Genomic DNA, 24031 nt, shown 5'->3' on the forward strand with positions numbered 1-24031 from the left:
AAGATTTTCTTTGTCTCTTATTTTTACCAGTTTGACTATGATGTGGCTAGGTATGGCTGTATTAGTTGAGGTTAGATGAACCTTTTGGATTGGTGGTTTGATATTTTTAAACAAACTTGGAACAATTTAGCCAATATTTTTTCAAATATTTCTTCTGCTTCACTCACATGTGTTGGACTTCTTGTTATTATAGAGTTTACATATGGCTCCTATATCCTCATGCAATGTATACATTTTTTACTGTAGATTCTATTGCATATGTATCATAGTAAACAAAGTCTTTAAAATAAATTCCAGCATTTGGATCTGCTATGGGTTCATGTCTGTTATATATTTTTTCTTAACTCTGCATGCATTTTTTTTCTCATGTTTAATAAGTTTCAATTGACTCTTATGTATTGTGAATGATACATTGTAGAAACTCTGGCTAATATAGATTTTAATCTTTTGATTAAATATTGAATTTTATTCTAGCAGACAGTTAAATTCCTGACAGATCACCTTGATTCTGCGGAGGCTTGGTTTTAGGTTTTGTTAGAATAGGTCTATTTCAGTTTTGTTTTTAGTTCTGATAATTGGTTCTGATTTCTCAAGCATGGCTTTTCTGGAGTTTCAGTGGAAAGACTGAGGTACTTACCAATTCTCTCTAATGCCAAACTCTGATTCTCTAGGACCAGGCAGTTGTTAAAATCTCTTCCCAGTTCTTTCATAGTTCCAGTGATTGCTTTTCCCTGGGTTTCTTGGATTTTCATCCCATTCGCCATGATGGGAATTCTGGAGTCAGCCCCCCATGCCTCCCATTTTACTGGGATTTCTGCCCTCTATTTTTCGCTCTTCTAGCAGCTCCAGTCTTCATTCCCAGATTCTTCCACCCGGTAAGACTGCAGTTTTTTACAAGTGCTTTCTCCTCTCCTCTGGCCCCCACCTGTACATTGAACAGATTGTAGTTCCCTTAGTAGAAAAAATGGGTAAATTTAGGCCTCATTCAGTGTATTTCCCTTCTCCCAAGGGTCACATGTTCTCCAATTTCTATGTGCTTTTGTTTCCTTGACAATGCTTTTAGACAGTATTTTCAAAAATATTTTTTCTGGAGTTTATAATTGTCAGCTTATTAGTCCAGTACAAGCTGCTCACTCATTATAGGATGCCCATATTTTAAAAATTATTAAAAATTAAAAAAATTTTTATTATTATTTACCATATCATTGGTGTTTGGGACAGTAGGGTAATGCTTATGATTGTTCCAACCTCATTAAGGGAATCTACCTAATCTTGGTCTTAAGACCCAATCCTTGAGTTTTCTATAATTTCCTTTAATTATACTATACTAAATTTTTGTGAGCATGATATTCTTAGTAAGATTTATGTCTCAAGACTTTTTTAGCTGCTGAAATAGATTGTTAGGCAAGGCAGTTAAGGTTCTTTTTTGAATTTTAAGTATTGAAGCCTATGGTTTGGTAGTGGAAGGAGCACATAGAAAGATGTGTGATAAGATTGGAGAGGAAGACAGCAGACAGATAACGGAGGATTCATATAATTTTATTCTAAGTGTAGTAGGAAAGTCATTAAAGAATTTCAGAATTTTTTTTCAGATTTTTAGAACAGATTTTTTTTTTTGAGTTGGAATCTTACTCTTATCATCCAGGCTGGAGTGCAGTGACACGCTCATGGCCACCACAACCTCTACCTGCTGGGCTCAGGCGATCCTTCCACCTCAGCCTTCCAAGTAGCTGAAACTGCATAGTGTTTTTTTGTTGTTTTTTTTAAGAGACAGAGTCTTGCTCTGTCACCCAGGCTGGAGTGCAGTGGCATGATTATAGCTCACTGCAGTCTTGAACTCTTTGGTTGAAGAGATCATCTTGCTTTGGCTTCTCAAAGTGCTAGAATTACAGTCATGAGCCTCTGCACCCAGCCTTGGAATAGGATTCGAGTTAGATTTTAAAAACATGACTGTGACTTCTATGTGGTGATTAGGTTATTGGCAAAGTAGACTTAGGGAAAATAGGAAGGACATTGCAAATAGTTCAGGAGAGAAATGATAGCCGCTTAGTCTATGATGGTAATTGTGAAGAAAAACAAACAAAGAGAAAATGGATTTGAAATGTAGTTTCGTGGTAAAACTATCAGTGTATACTAATTGGATGTAAGGTTGAAAGGGAAAAATAAAGGTTGACCTTTATTATCTCAAAGTATGAATGTTTGTGACCTCTCTTCTATACATATTTTCTTTCTTGCTCAATAAGAAAACAACCCCAAATACTTTTTTCCAATAACTTTTCTTCTTTTGTGATAAAAGTACATTTAAAAAATGAGTAGTCTTTAAAGCAGAGTGTAATACAAAATTCTTTTACATTTTACTTCACCTATATTTAAGTTTACCAAAGTAGGATATGAATAATTGTGGGAAAGATACAGTACATCTAGTTGGAATATCAAAATTTGGCATATTAAAAAAGAAATAAAAAAGCTATATCTTGGAGTAGAATGCAAAATTGCATGGATATTAAAGGTAAACCTATGTGTCAAATGTGTTTTATACTCTTGGCTCATTCTTGAGCCACTCTACTGCCATTTGGGGCATTTCTGTGGAAAAGTTGAGAAGCACTGACTTATCTGAACCTGCCAGTCCAGCCAAACTTGTCTCTATTTTGTTCCAGGAACATACTGTGTACATTCTTCTTTTCATGTTTTTCGTACCTTTCTCTCTGCTAGTAATGGTCCTGTTTTTCAATGCCTGTCTCAATTCTGTTTTTATTTTAAGGCCCAAACTATGTTTTAATTTTTGCATGAAACTTCTAAAATTTTTCTTTGTTTGTAGTAATTATGATCATTCTCTCCTTCTCATTTTTGTACCTCTTAATTTTTTTATTTATTTGATACTTAAGTTATGTATATTTACTGGAAATCATAGATTTCTGAGTTGAGAGGAACACGTGAGATTTAATTCATTAATTTCACTATAGAAGTGAGGAAGGTGAGATTTACTTGTCATGTAATTAGTTTACAATAAGAAAGGATTAAAAGTCATTTTGGGAGGGTTTCTTGGTTTCTAGTTAAGTAATTTTTCCAATCTACTATATTACTTCTCCATGTGTATTTATAGATCTGAAAAGTTGTGTCTCTTAGAATTGCATAGTATATGGTAAATTTTGAAAATATTAACTTTTAAAATGCCATATTTAAGGTACTGGTTTTCCAGTGTATGTACACAAGTTTATTAAAATTTATTATAACTCTTATTTACTCTTCAACAAATTTATTAATTGATACATGTTGCTTAAACTTTGTTATAGCCTTTATTCACTCCTCACTTATTCAACAAATTTCATGTCAGGAACTATTTTAGGCACTGAGTACAGTAGTAAATAAGACATCCAGGTTTCCACCTTCAAGAAACCTTTATTTCTAGTTTTGCAAAGCAATGAACAAAATAATCTAACCTCTGGTGGGAAAAAAATCAGAGCAGCTGTGGCCACTTGAATGGTAGGAGCAGGGATTGTGGAGAAGAAACATGAAATAACTTTCTGGGATGTTAATTTCTTTAGGGCTTTTACTTACACAGGTATATGCAGTATCCAACTTATTGACTGGCATGACTAGCACACTTTTTTTAAAGATAGGGTCTAGTTTTGTAGCCCAGAATGGAGTGCCGTGGTGTGATCATAGCTCACTGTAGCCTCAAACTCCTGGGCTCAAACAGTCCTCCTGAGTAGCTAGAACTACAGGCATGTACTACCATGCTTGGCTAATTAAAAACTTTTTTTTTTGTAGGTACTGGGGTTCTTGCTATGTTGCCCAGGCTGATCTTGAATCCTGGCCTTGAGTGATCCTCCTTCCTGAGCTTCCCACAGTGCTGGGATTATAGGCATGAGCCATTGTACCTGGTCTCCTGCGATACTTAAGATTTGTGCATTTCATTGCTAGAATAAATGTAACTTATATGTGAGTTATAAAGAACAATATATTAAACACCTATGAAACTAGCACCCATCCCAAGAACTGGAACATTGCCAGTAATTTGCACCTACGTATGTGCTTCTCCCTAGTTATCCCACTGTCTATCCCACAGAGGTAACCGTTATATTTTGGGTTTAATATTTTTTTGCTTTTGATTTTTTTTGGTTTGTTTTAACACATGTGTATGCCTAGGCAATGTACTATTCGGTTTTTAAGTTTTATCCAATGTACTCTTGTGTTTTTAAGTTTTATCCATGTTGCATAAAGCTGTAGTTCATTTATTTTAACAACCGAGGAGCATATTCTATTGTATGAATGTGCCAAAATATTTACCCATTTTCTTGATAGTGTGGGTTATTTGCAGTTTTTGATTCCTGGAGCTGGGTGCAATGAGTATTCTGGTAATGTGTCACTTGATGGTCATATGCATGAGTTTCTACTGGGTTTGTAACTAGGAGTAGGATTATAGCGTTTCTCAAAATGTGGTCTCTGGAGGATCCTTGAAACCTATTCAAGGGGTTAACAAAGTTAAAATGACTTCATAATAATGCTAAGATGTTAAATGTCTTTTTCACTGTGTTGACATATGCACAGATGGTACAAAAGTAATAGTGAGTACCACTACTGGCACCTTAGTGCAAATCAAAGCAGTGATGCCACATGTAGTTGTACTTGTCCTCTTTCTTGTCATGCATTTGCAGAAAAAAAGACAATTTAATGCCACTTAATGCTTTTGATTCTTTTTTTTAAGAGAAGCATCAATGCATTTTCTAAAAGATTGAATTAATTTTAATTCAGGAATTAAGTTGAGTTTATTGAGTGCCTGTGGAATTCTAGGGTGTGTGTGTGTTTAAGGTGATCTGATCTCGAGTTAGCATCCTTTCCATTCTAAAAACATAATTGTGTTATATTAAAATATAAAAAGAGAAAAGAAAAGTACATCCTGAGTAAAAATAGATCAGGCTGAACATACCTATAACTTATAAATGCTAAATAGTGAGTGGAGTTAGAGCCTCTGGTTTGCTGGTTTCCCTGTATAGAAGTAGTCATAGAAAATTTTGAGCTCATGCTATAACATGGACTAGCTGGCAGGTGTAGAGTGTTATTAACTGCCAGTCATCTCTTCCCTCTAAATAGGCTATTGAAAGGGGCACCTCTCATCAAGTGCTGCCTGTTACTATAGCTTTGAATAAGTTGCAAGCTTAGGAAGATGAGATGATGCAGATTTTGGAACACCAACATGGAGCCAAGTATCTCTTACCTCGTGACTAGATCTGTATCGTATCAGATACTTCCTCAGGAAAGGAATTTTAACCTGCTATTTTAACCTGTTTCTATGTATGGCTATCCAGGTGGGATAAGTTGTTTGATAAGGAAGGGTAACCACAGAGTATGTGGGAATTGCAAGACAAGGTAGGGAATGGTGAAATGAGCCTGCAAATAAAATTCCAAAATACATGAAGAAATTTAATGCTAAGAAAAATAGTAAAAAAAATTAAAAATTGAAGCATGAATTTGTTCCAGATAAAATTAAAAAGTGTAAGTAAACCTCTAATTGGGGATTTATATAAATATAGGAAGGTGTGCTTCTCATAAGTGTACAGCTTGACAAATTTTCATAAAGTGCAACTATAACTCACATCAAGAAATAGAATATTACCAGTGCACCAGAGGCTCCCTTGTGCCTTCTGCCAGTCATTCCCCAATCTCCTTCCCTGCCAAGCTAATCATTGTTCTAACTTTTGCCGTCGTGCAAAAGAGCAGTTAAAGGATGTGGAAGGGAGCTTGAGAGGCTTCTGTGATCAAGAAATTGTTCTGCTAAAAGAATTTTGAGGGAATAACAAAGAAATAACATTTGAGTGCATTATGTCGAAAATTTCTTGGAGTACCAAAAAAAAAAAAATACATGAACATTCAGAAGAAAAGTATATAGTGTATTTTGATCAAGATAAATAAAAACAAATCTACACCATGACCTTTGCAAGAACTTTGCTGTTAAAGCAAACAAATTTGGAACTACTAGAGGGAGAAACACGACACCTAAATCTGACAGCAGACTTAATGTTTGTATACAGATGTCAGAAAACAATGCAGTGATATCTTTGAAGTTCTGAGGAAAAAAATTGTAAGTAGAATTTTGAGAGTGCGGGCAAAATATTTTTTCAAACAAAGGCTATAATCTAAAACCCTGTAGAGTCTCACTGAAAGATCTATTAAAATATATACTTCAGTAGGAAAAAGTGAGTCCAGAAAGACGGCATAGGATACAAAAACAATGGTGAGCACAATTGGTAAAAGTCTAGCAAATTTTCTCTTTAATGCTTAAAATTTATTTTAAATGACTATCTTTATGGAAAACCAACACATAGTTTTGTTGAGCATTCCATTCATTTTTGTAGTCTTGATTTCATTTATTTCTATTCTGGTTTATTATTTCCTCTCCCCTTCCCGCTTTGTGCTTAGTTTGCTCTTCTTTTTCTGGTTCCTTGAAGTGTAATGTCAAGTTGTTTGAGATCTTTCTTCTTTTTTGATGTAGGTGTTTATTGCTATACACTTCCCTCTTAGAACTGTTTTTGCTGCATTTAATTGACTTTATAATTAACAAAGAGATGAGGTAATAGATTATAAGATGTATTTTTTGGGGAGTGGGGGAAGCAGGATTTATTGAGAGGACAGAAATGCTCTCACAGTGGAAGGGGACCCCAGGGGGTTACCAGTAAGATGTATTGTTAAAATTATGTATTTTTGAATAAATTAAAATTCTTTAAAGTTGAATATCTGGTTGCAGATGAACTTAAAAAAAATTTAAATCTTGTAGTTTTATATCTGTTACAGCAATTGCCAGTTTTTTTGGGGGTGGTGGTGGTTTTTTTTTTTACTCACTGGAAGTTCTATAAAGTAATATTTGAATAAGGGTTAACTCTAGTATTTTTTAATAATCAAATAAAATTCTTATAGCTGAATGTAGAACTAAGATTCCAGCTATAATTCATTTACTCAATAGTTATTTGTTCTTCTTTTTTTATCTGTACTTAAAACAATGCTCAACATGTAGTAAATTCTGTATGGGTGTTTGCTGTTATTCCTATTCCTTCCTTTCTGTTCATGATTGCATCTATGGGGAGAATTGTCAGATTTTTCTCTGGTCATGGGCTCTTCCAAATACTAATCTCATGGTGTGGATGTCAGCTAGATTCTGGTGTAATTGCCCATTTTCATTTCATTTCTAAATGAAAATGCATGAAATAGTACTCCTATTCTCATAACTTCTAATGTCAAAGGGCAATGTCCTTCTCATTTCCTTATTTCTATTAATGGTATTACAAATCTACCAAATTTGAAACTTGCACACTGTCTTTTAATCCCCTGATTTTCTTCAGATTCAGTTAGCCATCAGGTAGCTTCAAGTCTTGTCTTATATTACCTTTCATCATCCACCTGTTTCTGTTTCAGTTCAGGATCTTACTTCTGTCTAAACTACAGTAGTTTCTACTTATCTGTGGTTTTGGTTTTGGTTTCCTTGGTCTCAGAATTAAGCAATTCATAAGTTTTAAATTGCATGCCGTTCTGAATAGCATGATAAAATCTCTTACATCCTACTCTATCTTGCCCAGGACATGAATCACTCCTTTGTCCTAGGCTGTACCCAGCCTGCCTGCTAGTCATTAGTAGTCATCATGGTTATGTGGACTATTGCAGTGTCACAGTGTTTGTGATCAATAACTCTTATTTTACTTTATAATGGCCTCAGAATGTAAGAGTAGTGATGCCGGCAATTTGGATATGCCAGAAAGAAACCATAAAGTGCTTCCTTTCAGTTGTTGACTTACTAAGGAAAGATAATTAAATCATATGGTAAGGCTGCATAGATCTATGGTAAGAACAAATCTTCTGTCTGTGAAATTGTGAAGAAGGAACATGGAATTTGTGCTAGTTTTGCTGTTGCAGTATATAATGCAAAACTTATGGCCACAGTTTGTGGTAGTGCTTAATGAAGATGGAAAAGACATTAAATTTGTGGGTAGAAGGCATGAATAGTAACGTGTTCCTATTGATAGCAGTCAGGTTGAGTACCATCTGTGGTTTCAGGTAACCGCTGGGGGTCTTGGAATGTATCCAAGTTTAAAGTTTTAAATTCCTTGGTCTGACATTGAAGCCTTCCCTTCCTTAATTTTATATCATATCAGTTAGGATTGCATTTATTTATAAGTAACAAGATATTTGGTGATAGGCAGGTGAATTTTGACATTGATTTCTGACACTGATTCAGATGCTTAAACATGCTAGGTCTGTGTTTTTCTAGGCCTTTCCTTCATGATTGCCTTGTGGTTTTGAGGTGAATGTCCTACCCTAAATTCATGCTCAGATTTAGGTAGAAAGAAAATGAAGGGGAAAAAGCAAAAGGAACATGCCAGGTAAGTCAGCTTCCTTTTATGGATGAGTCTTGAAGAACCATCTAATAACTTCCACTTAAATCTTAATTGGTGAAACTGGTTCACATAGCTTTCCATTGTTGGGGAAGTACAGTTTTTAGTTGGGCACATAGCTATCCCCAACAAAATTGCTTTCAAGGTGTTAACCACAAAATCTTTGCCTAGGCCAGTGTCCTGAAGTGTTTCTTCATATGTATTATTTTAGTAGTTTTGTGGTTTGGGGTTTTAGTCTGTAACCTATCTCAAATTGATTGTTTTATATGGTGAAAGATAGGGATCTAGTTTTATTCTTCTGCATATGGCAATTTGGTTTTCCCAGCACTATTTATTGAAGAACATATTCATTCCCCAGTGCATCTTCTTGATGCCTTTGTCAAGCATCGGTTGGCTATAAATATGTGAATTTATTTCTGGATTCTCTGTTTTGTTCTGTTGCTCTGTGCATCTGTTTTAATACTCATACTGAGCTGTTTTGATTACTATAGCCTTGTAATATATTTTGAAGTTGGGCAATGTGAAGCCTCTAGCTTTGTTCCTTTTGCTTAGAATGGCTTTGGTTATTTGAATGGCTCTTTTATGGTTCCATACAAATTTGAGGATTTTTAAAAATTTCATAATGACATTTGTATTTTTATTGAATTACATTGACTCAGATTGCTTTGGGAGGTATGGTCATTTTAACAATATTAATTCTTCTGATTCATGAACATAGTATATCTTTCTAATTGTTGGTGTTCTCTTCAATATTTTAAATTAGTGTTTGGTAGTTTTTATTTTTTTTTTTTATAGAAGTCTTTCACCTCCTTGGTTCTTTGGTTACACTTTTTCCTAAGGGTTTTTTTTTTTTTTTTTGTAGCTATTCATCAGTGGATTTCCTTCTTGATTTCTTTTTCTCAGTTAATTCATTATTGTTGTTAGAAATACTGTTTGTTTTGTATGCTAATTTTGTATCCTGCAACTTTACTGAATTTATCAGTTCTAAGGTTTGGAGGTTCTTTAAGTTTTTCTAGATATAAAACTATGACATCTGCTGAGAGGAACAATTTGACTTCTCTTTTCCAAATTGTAATTAAAAAAATTTTTTTTTCCTTGGCTGCTCTGACTAGGACTTCCTATACTGTGTGGAGGAGGAGTGGTGAGCACAACCTGCTTGTGTAGCTAATCCTGACTTGTACCCTACCTATCTACAATAAAATAAAATAAAATATAAAAAAAGAGGAATGGTAAGAATGAAAATATCTTTGTCTTGTTCCTGTTCTCAGAGGAAAGGCTTTTGGCTTTGCCCCATTCAGTATGATGTTACCTGTGGGTTTGTTATATAAGGCTATTATGTTCCTTTTAAAGCCTAGTTTGTTTAATTTGTTTTTATCATGAAAGGATGTTGAGTTCTATCACATGCATTTTCTGCATCTTTTGGGATGATCTTATGGTTTTTGTCTTTGATTCTGTGATGTGATGTATCACATTGATTTGTGTATGCTGAACCATCCTTTCATGCCTGGTATAATTCCCACTTGGCCATGGTGTATTATTGTATGCTGTGGGATTCAATTTGCTAGTGTTTTGTTGAGGATTTTTGCATCTGTTCATTGGGGATACTGGCCCTTGATTTTCTTTTTTTGTTGCATCTTTATCTGGTTTTTGTATCACGGTAATGCTGGTCTTATAGAATGAGTTAGGGAGAATTCCCTGTTAAATTTTCAAGGATAATTTGAGTAGAATTGGTGTTAGTTCTTCTTATGTAGTTTGGTAGAATTTGCAGTAAAGTCATTCATTCCAAAGCTACTTTTTGTTGGGAGACTTTGTTGCTGATTCATTCTTATCACTTGTTATTGGTCTGTTCAGATTTTTTTATTTCTTCTGATTTAATCTTGGTAGGTTGTATGTGTTTAGAGATTTATCTATTTATTTAGGTTTTCCAGTTTTGTTAGTATGTAATTCTTCATAATAGTCTCTGATGATGTTTTGTATTTATATGGGAATCAGTTGCAATATCGCTTTTTAAAAATATTTTTGTTTGTGTCTTTATTTTTTTCTTGGATTGTGCTTCACTTTTTTATTTGATTTTTTATATGTATATTTTTAGTCTCTTTCATTTTGTTCTTCTTGATCACTATTATTTATTTTCTTCTACTAATTTTGGTTTGATGTGTTCTTGCTTTTCTAGTTCCTTGAGGTACATCATTAGATTGTTTATTTGAAATCTTTTAAGTTTCTGATGTAGATCCATATGGTTATAAACTTCTCTCACAGGAAGTTTGTACTCTGGTCTCTTGCACTGTGCTTTGTATGTATACAATATTCAGTTAGTGGATTTGATAGAGTCATTGCTGTCAAGAAGATTTCTTTGTATATAAAAGATACTTAATATAATTTTCATTTGTAACTTTGTTTTCTCTTAGGGCAAATGTTCTGAAAAAGACTCTGAATGGGAATGGCTTGCCTTACAATGACAGAAATGGAAGAAACATCCGTATCTACATATCAGAATGGTGATATTTCTGGAAATACCAATTCAGTGAAGCAGATAGATCCCATCCTTCAGGTGTATCTTTACCATTCCCTGGGGAAAGCAGAGGGAGATTACCTGAAGTTTCCAACTGGGGAATATGTTGCGGAAGAAATTTGTATTGCTGCTTCTAAAGCTTGTGGTAAGTATTTTAATAACATTTTCTTTCTTATTTATGAATCATTACTGTAATTATGCTACACTAATACTACATATGTGTATAATTTTTTTTATTTTAAAAAATACTTATATGGCTGGCAAGTTTGTTTTCACATGCATAAAAAAATGAAAGCATCAGTGAAGTAGAAATGAAGGTGAATCTGCCTTGGGCTAGGTTGCAAAACAAATTGAAGCCTATAAATGTTTGCAAAGCATGCCAAGATAAGACAACATAAAGTGGCTAAAGAATCCTATCATGAGCTATTTTATGACATAAGATAATCTTAAAGCTAGATCTTGAGAGCAGCATGAAAGAAAAGTATAAGGAGACCAAAAAATAACAAGAATGATCGTTTTGGAGGGCTGGCTCCTCGTAGTACAGGTTTCTCCTGCTAGGTAAGTGTTCTAGAAACCCATTAGCATCAGTGTACCAGTTAGCATTGTTGTGAGAGGCTGTGCTTCAGTGAATTTTTTTTTTTTTGGCGATTCTTTCAATACATTTGCCCATTTAATTATGGATGATTTACATGAACAACCTGCCTTCACCATGCTAAGTTCAGCAGTTTTTCACCCTGAAATGGTATGATCCCCATGCCCCACCCTCCCTATTTACCCGATCTTGCCCCTGAGCGACTTTCTTTTGTTTCTCCGGATGAGAAAAGTCCCCCAAGGAAAATGTTTTGCCTGTGTGGAAGAAGTGAAACTAAAAAAACAGCAGAGACACTGAAAGGCATCAAAATTGACGAGTTAAAAAACTGTTTTGGGCAGTGGAAAAAGCGTATTGATAGGTGTATTGCATCAAATAGAGAGTACTTTGAAGGTGACTGAAGTTTAAACATGTAAGAATAAATACACTGGTCTCTCAAGATGTCACTTCGCTGTAGCTGCTTAGGACTCGGGGGAGTGTGGGACCTAGCTCGAGCTCTCTTGCTAGAGTAGGCAGTGATCTCCAGGCAGCTCTCTGTGTTAGTTTCAGGGCCTAAAAGGCCCTATGGACTCTCCTGTGGCTAGGCTTGCAGGGGTTCGCCATGGGAATGTGAACTGTTGAATGTCTCTCACTTTCCCCTTGTTTGGGAGTCTATCCTGTCTTGCTGATCCCAGCAGAGCAGGCTGCCTGGTTTCCCTCTTTTGGCTTGAGGTGTTGTCTGTCAATTTTTTGTTGAAGTACAGTATTGTCTCTTGGATGATGTATTCAAAGTGTGATTATCTTCTCACTGTTTTAGTTCTTTTTTTCTCTTTGAGTCAGGGTTTTACTCTGTCACCCAGGCTGCAGTGCAGTGGCACAATCATGACTCACCACAGCCTTGACCTCCTGGGCTTAGGTGATCCTTCCGCCTCCTTAGTAGCTGGGTCTACAGGTGTGCACCACCACACCTGGCTAAATTTTTGATTTTTTGTAGAAACAAGGTCTTGCTATGTTTCCCAGGCTTGTCTTGAGTGCCAGAGCTCAGGCGATCCTCCTACCTTGGCCTTACAAAGTGCTGGGATTACAGGCATGAGCCACAATACCCAGCCTATTTTAGTTTTTTGTAGTGGGAAAGGTGAATATGACATGCCTCTAGTTGGCCACCTTTACTATATTTATAACGTCTATCTTTTTTGTCATGTATAGTCTCTGAAATTTCTTGTCCTTTAGCTTGTATTCAGATTTGTTTTGACAGAGATTTCCTTGAATTCCTAGAGCCATAAAACAAGGAAAGAAAAAAATGTCTCCCAGTTTTTACAGTTTGGCTCTGTGTTGGGGCACTCTTTCACTGTTTAGCCAGGCCATTTGCAACTCTGCCTTAGGTTTCCCTTTTTTTTCTTCCGGTTTCTGAGAGATTTTGAATTTGTGTTTCTCCTTCTGGTTTTTATCAGTCTTTGCTTCATGTATTTTGAAGCCATGTTATGAATTCCACACAAATTTAACTTAGTATATGTATGTTTCTCTTTATCTCAGTGAATACTTCTTTAACTTGTAGTTTGTTCAGAGCTCAGTGTGGTGGCTCACACCTGTAATCCTAGCACTTTGGGAAGCTGAGGAAGGAGGATCGCTTGAGCCTGAAATAACTGAAATAGTTATAATAACTTGCCTCAATCTTAGCTGCCTGCCTAACCTAAAAATGACCCCCCCAATGTATATGAGTTATTGTTATAATGTTCCCATAACCACAAGTCCATAGCTCTGTTCCCTTGAGCAGTTACGTTCTCATATTTTGTTATTACATTTTGTTAGTGACCTAACCAAGGTAACTCCATTATGTAATGGTTCTTTCACCTTGTCTCTATGTAACCGCCTTAAACCATGTCTTATTGACAAAGCTCTAGGAACTTTCCAGTCACTGGCTGTGCCTGAGACATAAAGTTAATCAAAACACCCTAACAATTAAAAGTTCCCATATTGGTTACCAAGTTGCTAGTTTATGGTTGCTATGGCTAAGTTGCTAGTTTATAATTGCTATGGTTGCTAAGTTGCTATGTAGCCAACATGCAAGTTTTGCCTTTATAAACTTCTTGCTAATTCCACTCAGTGCCGAGAGCTTTTATGACAAGAACCTCTCTCGGTTGCTGACTTAAATAAAAAACTTATAATTTAAGCTTGATGAGCTAGCAATACTTCTTTCTCACAATCTGACTGTAACAAGCCCAGAAGTTTAAGGTTGTAGTAAGCTTTGATCACACCACTGTACTCCAGGCTGGACCATAGAGAGAGACCCTGTCTCTTAAAAAAAAAAAAAGTTTGATGTTAATGTTGACTCACAGTTTTTTTTTGAGATTCTTTCTGCGTGGTATATAATTTCTATTCTTTTTACTTTCAATCTAACATTTAAAGTGTATCCCTTGTAAATAACAGTCTTTTTAAATATATAATCCAAACTATGATTTTTTTTTGTTTGTTTTTTTTGAGTTGAAGTCTCACTTGGTCGCCCAGACTGGAGTGCAGTAGCACACTCCCGGTCACCATGGCCTCTACCTGCTGGGCTCCGGCAATCCTTTTGCCTTAGCCTTCTGAGTAGCTGGAATTACAGGCATGCGCTACCACACCCAGCTGATTTTTAAAAAATTTTTATTGTAGAGATGAAGTCTCGCTGCCCAGGTGGGTCTCGAACCCACGGCCTCAGGCAATCCACTCACCTCAGCTCAGGATTATAGGTTGAGCCACCGAGCCTGGCTCAAACTATGAGTCTTAATTGACTTGTTGACATCTGCGTTTACATTTAATGTAATTACCTGTGATATAATTGTAATTGTCTGTTATCTTGCTATTTGTTTTCTGTTTACTTCATATCTTTTTATTTTCTCTTATCTCAGATCTACTGAAAAAGAGTTTGTATTTTAACACAGTCCTTAGGTTACTCTGATATACATTTAAGCTTGAAAAGTATTGATCTAACTGATTCAGCTAGGGGAAATAAACCAACCCCACCTGTTTATTTATTTATGTTCTAATAAAGTCCAGTTAACATATACTCCTGGGATCTTTACTCCAGGGAACCCATCTTATGTACCATATGCTTTATTAATATTATAAGCACTTTATTTGTTTAATCACAACTAAGAAAAAAAATGGAATAAGTATAATATATAATTACCATTTTGGAATAAGGAATCTTCTAGCTGTTTGATGAGCTCAGTTTTCTTGTCCTTATTCTACAGATGGTGAAACAGAAGCCTAAGGAGATTAACTGTCACAAGTTTACCCAGGTTGTGTGTGGTTGAGCTCATTTGTAACCCATAACTCTGGCTTTAGGCTTTATCCTGTATAACTAGGTTACCATTTTTCAAACTGGAACACATTTGAAATGAAAAGATATGCTATTAGTAATTATTCTGGGACACTAGGCATAAACCCAAACTATCTTGGTCCAACCAGGTTATTATGCTCATCCTGTTTGTGATCACTTTGCTATATAGACTTCTCTTTTTTGTATAATTATTTTAACTTCAGAAGCATTTGTAGCTAATGCACACTCCTACCTCCATGCCTATGTACATTTTATATCTTCTGCCTAGAATTACATAGAATAGCAATATCCTAATGTGCTTTCAGTTTATGTATTACGTTTTCAGAAGCCTATGTTGAAATCTTTAGTTAACTTGTTCCTTTTGATACATTATAAGCAAAAATTCCCTCACCTGTACTTCTCTGTTTTCCTGTGGTTTTCACTATCACCACACTTAGCCTCTTGAATTATAATTCTCCAGTGGTTTCTCCTAGAAATTTTTGGGTGGTTTCACTTTAGATGATTCTTAAAGTTAGCCACTCTATTATTTTTGTATTTCCAGTGCCTCCCTTGTGCCTATTATAGCATAGGGACTCTGGTTAATGTTAGTGGAACAATGATTAGTCTTGTACTAGAATATGGAACTGAATCACAATTCTGGTAATGTCTTGGGAAAAAAGAAACATACTGAAAAAATGTTAATCGATAATAGTAAAAAGAATTTGAATTTGGTATGAAGGGAATGAAAGGGAGTTAAAAATGACTCTGAGATTCCTTTGAGGTCCTATCTTTACAATGTAAAGTATATCTCAAATACAGTAGCACTAACTTAACATCCTTTGTAGGACAACTCAATTAACATGGACAGCTAAGAAAAAAAATGGAATAAGTATAATATATAATTGCCATTTTGGAATAAGGAATCATGACTAAACATGACTATAACTACTGTCTTTTGTTATTTTCTGTTTGTAACCATTTTTCTTTTCGTGTATATTCCCGTTTTCTAACCCCTTTGTGCTAATTTATGTGTCTATACATTGGTTTTCCTGTTTTAATACCTATAATTAAGGTAGTTCTATTTATGTTATAAAACCATTATTCATCATTTAAAAAATCCTGATGATTCATGAGTATGAATTCACTTTTCTTGTTTTGTGTAATTGCTGTGTTATTTGAAAAATCATAACAGTATCTTGTTCTGTAAAAATCCCTAGGGGTTTTAAAAAAATACCCCTAGGAAGACTGATTAAAATTTTATTTGTATGGTTACATTTAAACTAAATGCTAGGGTTTTTTTTGTTGTTGTTGTTAAGGTTCTCTTCCCAGTGTTTTCTTCTTCCAAGGTAATCTCATGTCATTTAATGGCCCTTTACTGGGCAGTTTTATCTCCCCTCTGTCTCTTATGTACCTAGAACACTAGCTATTCCAGACATTTTGTGGATAGAGGAGAGGGTATAAAAAAAAGTAATATGCACAAGGCACAGAGATATAGGATTATAATACTTGATTGATTAGATTATGGTTAACATTTTAAATTTAAAACTTTTTGTCAATGCAGAATGAGCCTAGACCACAGTAACATTTAGAAAATAACTATTTGTCAAATTATTTCAATGACATTATTTCCTGTCACCTTGTTATTATTTTTAAGTTTATATAAATCTTCTTTATAGTTTGAAGATGATTTGTGGGGTGAACCTGTGTCTTGGTATTGATTCATACCATTTTTTAAATGATGTTTATTTTTCTATTCACTTTTATGTAGGCTTATTGTTTCTGTTTAATGAACCCTTTAAAAAAATGAAGTTTCTTCTCTACTATTCCCTACCTTCCTTTTCCCTCAGTCCCATCCTAGTTACTACAGCAATAATCTCTTGTGAATGTTTTCATAGTTTTCTCCATGATCACAGAACCATATATGGACACACAGTTCCACCTCCTCCTTGCAGTCATTAGAATTTTAAGGATGTCATTTTGTAGAATGGAATCATATTACTTACTCTTGTGTATATCTTTCTTTTCTTATGAAAAAGTACATTGTGAAAATTTTATTCAAGCCAACTACTTACACTGTAATTCATTCTTCTTTTTGAATTTTTTAATAGCCCTTTGCATGGATTATACTACCACAATTTTTTCATATTTTCTGGTCTTGAATTTATATTTTTTTGTTTGAATTTTCTTGCAACTATACTGTACTTTTAGGAGTACATAGGAGACATTTTTGGGTGGAAAGGTTATTTAAAATTTATAGGTATGATTTCTTAACATTGTATAGATATTGCTTTTTACAAACTGTACTAATTTGCATTTCTGGCAATACTGTACTGTAACACAATACCCCTTTGACTACAGTTCACTACTAAGTGTTATCTTTCTTATTATTTTTGATGGATTAATGGTTATAAAGTGCCATATACATCATTTTAATTTGCTTTTTCGCTGATACTAAGTATTAATATTTTTTCATGTTTATTAGTCATGTGGATTTGCTTTACTATGAGTAACTTATTTCCACTTTTGCTATTTTTACTTTTTAATCTTGATTTTTTATATATTTAATATATTTCAAGTAATACTTTGTAAAATATCTTGATTTTATATATAATATATATATAATAAAATTTTATATATAAAAATAAGCATACACAAACCAGTGCACTCAGCACTCAACTTTTCAAATTTATTATGTTATCATTTTATTTCAGATGTTTCTCTAATATATTATTGTGAGTCATTACATTAATAGATTTTTAAAATATAGTCACCTCTGCAATCTTAGAATAAATGAATTAGATCATAATTTTTTAAAAGAAACTTGCTGGTTAGTATTTAGTTTATGATTTTTGTATCTATATTGGTAAATGAGATTACCCTTTTATGATGTCTTTGGTTTTGGTGTTTTGAGCAAACTAAAATGTGTCAGTTTCTCTGTTTTCTCTTTTAAAATTTTCTGTAATAGTATACTTAAGATGGAATTGTCTTTCACATTTGATTGAGTCATATATAAATCTCATCAGGGTCTGATTGTGGTTTTTCTTCTTTCTTATTCTTCCTTCTTTCATTTCCTCTCTATTTTAAAAAAAGTAGATAAGGTCTATTTCTTTAATGTTTATACTTCTATTTATAGTTCTGTTAAAGCTTTATTTTTCCAAAAATTACCCATCTGTCTACATTTTAAAATTTACTGACATAATGTTGTTCTAGTCCTTTGTCTTCATAACCTATAATTATGCTTTTAAAAATTCTTAGTATTTATCTGTGCCTCTTCTTTTTCTTATCAGACTTGACAAAATCCTGTTTATTTTGTTAGTCATTGCAAAGAATGGTCTTTTATTTTGTCATTTCTCTCTATTGAACCTTTATCATGTCCTTTCAACTTTCTTTGAGATTACTCTGTTGTTTGCTAATATGTTGAGTTAGACACTTAGATCATTCTTTGTTATTTTCTAATGTAAGTGGATAGAGCTACAAGTTTTCCTTCTGAGTTTCGCTTTAGTTGAATTCCACAGTTTTAATCCATGAGATTATTTATTATAAATGCTTCTTAATGTAGTTTGCTTCTGAGATATTTGAAAGTATTTGTAAATAGAAAAATAAATGAAAGGATACAGTTTAAAAGTTGCTACTGAATAATATTTTTTTTTTTTTTTTTTTTTAGTTGGAATCTCACTGTCGCCCACACTGGAGTGGAGTGGCTGCTCCCGGCCTCCGCAGCCTCGACCTGCTGGGCTCTGGCTATCCTTCCGCCTCAGCCTTCCAAGTAGCTGGAATTACAGACATGCGCTACCACGCCTAGCTGATTTTTTGATTTATTGTAGAGATGAGGTCTCGCTGCCCAGGTGGGTCTCGAACCCGTGGGCTCAGGTAATCCATGAATAATGTTTTTATATATAACTTACTGAAATTATTACATGTTTATAAGTAGGCAGTCATGTTAATAATTTAAGTTCAGAATTTAAATTTGCTGTTAGGCCGGGCTCGGTGACTCAGCCTGTAATCCTGCGCTTTGGGAGGCTGAGGTGAGTGAATTGCCTGAGCCCACGGGTTCGAGACCCGCGTGGGCAACTTGACGAGACCTCATCTCTACAATAAATCAAAAAAATTAGCTGGGCATGGTAGCACATGCCTGTAATTCCAGCTACTTGGAAAGCTGAGGTGGAAGGATCGCTGGAGCCCAGCAGGTCGAGGCTGCAGTGGCCGGGAGCGGCCACAGCACTCTGGTCTGGGCAACAGAATGAGACTCCAACTCAAAAAAAAAAAAAAAAAAATTGCTGTTAGTTTGTCATTTGTGTCATTTCTGTGTACAGTGGAAAAGAATGAAAACATCACTGGAATACAACACTTTAATTTTCTATGAGGCTTATGTTTTTAAATATATAGGATTAAACCTTTTTTACATATTCATTTCTGATTTAATTGAAGTGTAATTAGAGAACATGGTAAGTATGATGTAGTCTCTAATTACTGGGGATTTGAGTTTATGTGATTTTTATATTTGTGTGTGTACATATATGCATATGTGTGGATGTTCTATATGTGCTTGAGAATAATATGTATTACTCAGTTGTGTGGCTTAGATGTTCACTAAACTTGTTAGTTCAGTGGCTTTCAATCTTTTATCAATGTACCTCCTAAAATATCTTTTAAGAAATTATGTGTCCTTATGCAGTTTAGTTTGACATTTAAATTATTTTATTGTTAATTTAGATAGTGCAAAGAATATAATTTATTATTAGTGTCTTGTGTAAAACTTGACATTTAAAAATAAGTCTATTTTGTTGTTCTTTAAAAGTATCTAATGACTTTTAAATATTTTAGTGATTTGATGCCTATCAGTTATTTTTATTTTATTTTTTGAGTTGGAGTCTCACTCTGTCACCCAGACTGGAGTGCAGTAGCCGCTCCCGGCCACTGCAGCCTCGACCTGCTGGACTCCGGCGATCCTTCTGCCTCAGCCTTCCAAGTAGTTGGAAATACAGGCGCCCGCTACCACGCCTGGCTGACTTTTTGGTTTATTATAGAGATGAGGTCTCACCAAGTTGCCCAGGCGGATCTCGAACCCTTGAGTTCAGGCAATCCACTCACCCAAGCCTCCCAAAGCGTGGGATTACAGGCTGAGCCACTGAGCTCGGCGATGTCTATCAATTAAAACATACCACTTCCCCCATGAAATATCCACATACATGAATGAACTTCTACCTCCAGTTAAGGGAAGCTTGAAAATTTGCATCAGCTTTTCTGTAGAGGACATCTAAAAAAAACTGGGTAAATGTTTTTTAAAATATCTGTTTGAAAGATTCTTAGCAGTCATATTTTAAAATACCTTGGAAATATTATAGGCTCAGTTCCAGACCTCTGCAGTAAAGCAAATATTGCAATAAAAAAACACATGAATTTTTTGGTTTACCAGTGCATATAAAAGTTATGTTTACACTATTCTGTAGTCTATTAAATATGCAATAGCATTATGTCTAAAAAATCATAATCTTAATTTAAAAATATTGCTAAAAAAGCTAAAAATCACCTGAATGATTTTTGCTGATGAAGCATCTTGCCTTGGTGTTGATGGTTGTTGACTGATCAGGGTGGTGGTAGCTGAAGGTTGGGGTGGCTGTGGCAATTTCTTAAAACAGGACAACAGTGAAGTTTGCCACCTTGATGAACTCTTCCTTTTACAAAGATTTCTCTGTAACTTGTGATGTGTTTAATAGCGGTTTAATCACTGTAGAAACTCTTTTAAAATTGGAATCAGTCCTCTTAAGCCCTGCCATTGCTTTGTCAACTAAATTTATGTAATACTCTAAATCCGTTATTGTCATTTCAAAATGTTCAGAATGTCTTCTTCAGGAATAGATTCTATCTCAAGAAACCATTTTCTTTGCTTATCCATTAAGAAGCAAATTCTCATTCGTTCAAGTTTTATTATGAGATTGCAACATTTCAGTCACACTTTCAGGCTCTACTTCTAATTCTAGTTCTTTTGCTATTTCCACCACATCTGAATTACTTCTTCTGAAGACTGAACCTCTCAAAGTCCTTCCATGAGGGTTAGCATTAACTTCCAAATCCTGTTCATGTTAATATTTTGACCTCCTCCAATGAGCAACAGATGTTCTTCCTGAAGTCAAGCATGATCAATATTTTCCAGAAAGTTTTCAATTTACTTTGCTCAGATCCATCAGAGGGATAACCATCCATGGCAGGTATAACCTTATAAAATGTATTTCTTAAATAATGTGGCTTGAAAGTCAAATTGTTACTTGATCCATGGTCTCAGAATGGATGTTGTGTTATGTTAGTAGGCATGGAAACAATGTTCATCTCCTTGTGCATCTTCATTAGAGCTTTTGGGAGACCAGATGCATTGTCAGTGAGCAGTAATACTTTGAAAGTTATCTTTTTAAATTTTTTCCTGAGCAGTGGGTCTCAACAGTGGGCTTAAAATATTCAGTAAGTCATGCTATAAAGAGATATGTTGCCATCCAGGCTTTGTTCCTTCATTTGTAGAGGGCAGGGTGAATTTAGCATAGTTCCTAAGAGCCCTAGAATTTTCTTTTTTTTTATTTTAAAGATGTGGGGTATAATTCAGGATTAGGTATATAAGTAATCATCATACAGGTAAAACTTGGGCTCCCCTTTGGTCCCTACTTCACCTGGTTTGAGATCAGGTACCCTTATGGGTGTTATGTGTCCCCCGCTTCCCTCCCCTAGCAGTTTCTGGCTATGCCAATTTCTTTCTTATAGTATTTTGGCAAATGTTCAGGGTCCGCTTATGAATGAGAACATGTGGTACTCAGTTCTTTATCCATCCAAGTTGCTGTGAAGTCCGTAAGTTTGTCTTTCTTTATGACTGCATAGTAGTCCATCATGTATATGTACCACATTTTTTTATCCATCCAGTTTTGTTGGGCAGCAAAATACATGAATACGATTTTCAGAATGATCAGTAAGCATTGGCTTCATCTTAAAGTCTCCAACTGCATTAACTCCTAACAAGCGAGTCCTTCAGTCCTTTGAAGCTTTGAAGTATTGGCTTATCCTCTCTAGCTATAAAAGTCCTGGATGGCATCTTCTAATCTAATTGAAGGCTGTTTCATCTACATTGAAAATCTGTTTTGTGTAGTCACCTTCATTAGTGATCTTCACTAGATCTTCTGAATAACCTATTACAGTTTCTACATCAGCATTTGCTGCTTCACTTTGTACTTTTATTTATGGAGATGGCTTCTTTCCTTAAACCTCATGATCCAACCTCTGCTAGCTTTTAACTTTTCTTTTGCAGCTTCCTTGCCACTATCAGTCCTCATAGAACAGAAGCGAGTTTGGACTTGTTACAGGTTAGGCTTTCACTTAAGGGAATGGTGTGGCTGATTTGAACTTCTATCTAGACCACTCAAACTTTTTCCATGTCGTTAATAAGACTATTTCACCTTCTTATCATTGGTGTGTTCACTGCAGTAGTTCTTTTAATTTCCTTCAAGGACTTTGCATTCACAATTTGGCTGTCTGACTCAGGGGCCTAGCTTTTAGACCACATTGACTTTTAATTTAGCATCCTCACAAAACCTAGTGATTTCTAGCTTTTCACTTCAAGTGAGAAATGTACAACTCTTTATTTTATTTGAGCACTTAGTGGCCATTGTAGGGTTATTAATTGCCATAATTTTAATATTGTTGTTCCTCAGGAAATAAGGAAGCCCAAGGAGAGGGAGAGGAACAGGGGAGTGGCTGTTGAAGGAGCAGTCAGAACACATACAACATTTATCAATTAAGTTTGCCATCTTATATGGGCAGGGTTCATGGTGTCCCAAAACAGTTACAATAGTATTGTCAAAAATCACTGATGACAGAACATCATAACAGATATAATTATCAAAAAGTTTCTGACAAAGACACGAAGTGAACAACATGCTATTGGAAAATTGGCGCTCATAGACTTGCTTGATCCAAGGTTACCACAAACATTCAGTTTGTAAAAAATGTAGTATCTGCAAAGGGCAATTAGGTAGAGTACAATAAAATGAAATATACTTGTATGAAAAAAAAAATTTGATTAAGAACTTAGTTGTAAGTATTGTTATATCAAAAGATTTTGACTGCTACTGTATTTTGTTTTGATTTTGAGCTGTTACTTCAGCTCCATTACAGATTAGAGGTGTTAAGTAAATTTTGTTACTTATCTGTAATCATATCTATTTCTGCTTCTTTTCTAGGTATCACACCTGTATATCAGAACATGTTTGCTTTAATGAGTGAGACAGATAGGATCTGGTATCCACCCAACCATGTCTTCCATATAGATGAGTCAACCAGGCATAATGTACTCTACAGAATAAGGTACTTTTTTTCAGTAAAGTGACTCAATGGTAAAGGGCAATAGGAGAAATGATCAAATATTTTTTTAATTGCAAGTACTTAATACCAGAGACTCAAACAAGTTACTTAGCACTTAGTCTTCTTCATTTAAGATTCTTTCTCCATTAGAGAAATTGTTCACACATGTTAAGTAGAATGCTCTGAAAATAAAATTGTTTTGGTGGGTTGCCATTTTACCACTTAAGATTATATAATTAAGGAAATAAAAAAGGATAAGAATGATTTTTACTAACAAAATCCCAAATGCTTGAAATATTGCTGATTTCTTTTTCTTTTTCTTTTCTTTTTTTTTTGAGTTGAGTCTCACTCTGATGCCCAGACTGGAGTGCAGTGGCCGCTCCCGACCACCGCAGCCTCGACCTGCTGGGCTTCGGCGATCCTTCCTCCTCAACCTTCCAAGTAGCTGGAACTATAGGCACGTGCTACCACGCCTGGCTCATTTTTGATTTATTGTAGAGATGAGGTCTCACCAAGTTGCCCATGCAGGTCTCGAACCCCGGGGGCTCAGGCAATTCACTCACCTTGGCCTCCCAAGGCGCGGGATTACAGGCTGAGCCACCAAGCCCGGCCTCTTTTTCTTCTTTTTTAAAATATTACTGCTTTCTAAGGAAATGTGATGCTTTGTGCAATAAAGTGCATTCTCACATCTCTTTATAAATAATTGTTTAAAAAAGTTGACATGAAGGGGAGATAAGATTTTTTTCCAGTCTTTATTTGTGGCCTCAAATCATAAGTTAATTTATCTAATAATTTATGGTAATACCTAGTTAGAAAAATCTAGAAGTATTTTTCTGCTCAAAAGGATGAGGCAAAGAAATGTTTGATCTGTGTCTCTCAAATACTTGTAATTTTCCAAGCATTTATGTGTATTATTTAATTTTCATTAC

General features: G+C 34.9%; 1 protein-coding gene across 3 annotated transcripts in view; it reads left to right on the plus strand.

The window, feature by feature from the left end:
* Nucleotides 1-24031, plus strand: part of JAK2 (Janus kinase 2) — a 106721-nt gene that overhangs the window by 17616 nt on the left and 65074 nt on the right. For all 3 annotated transcript variants that reach the window (XM_008049297.1, XM_008049299.1, XM_021708160.1), the window contains exons 2-3: nt 10793-11041; nt 22982-23105. In XM_008049297.1, coding sequence (XP_008047488.1) covers nt 10819-11041; nt 22982-23105 — 347 coding nt within the window. In that variant the 5' untranslated portion in view covers nt 10793-10818. The remainder of the gene's footprint in view (nt 1-10792; nt 11042-22981; nt 23106-24031) is intronic.

The sequence above is a fragment of the Carlito syrichta genome, unplaced genomic scaffold (genome assembly GCF_000164805.1).
Source record: "Carlito syrichta isolate Samal-C Ts95f unplaced genomic scaffold, Tarsius_syrichta-2.0.1 Scaffold131632, whole genome shotgun sequence".
Lineage (NCBI taxonomy): Eukaryota > Metazoa > Chordata > Mammalia > Primates > Tarsiidae > Carlito > Carlito syrichta.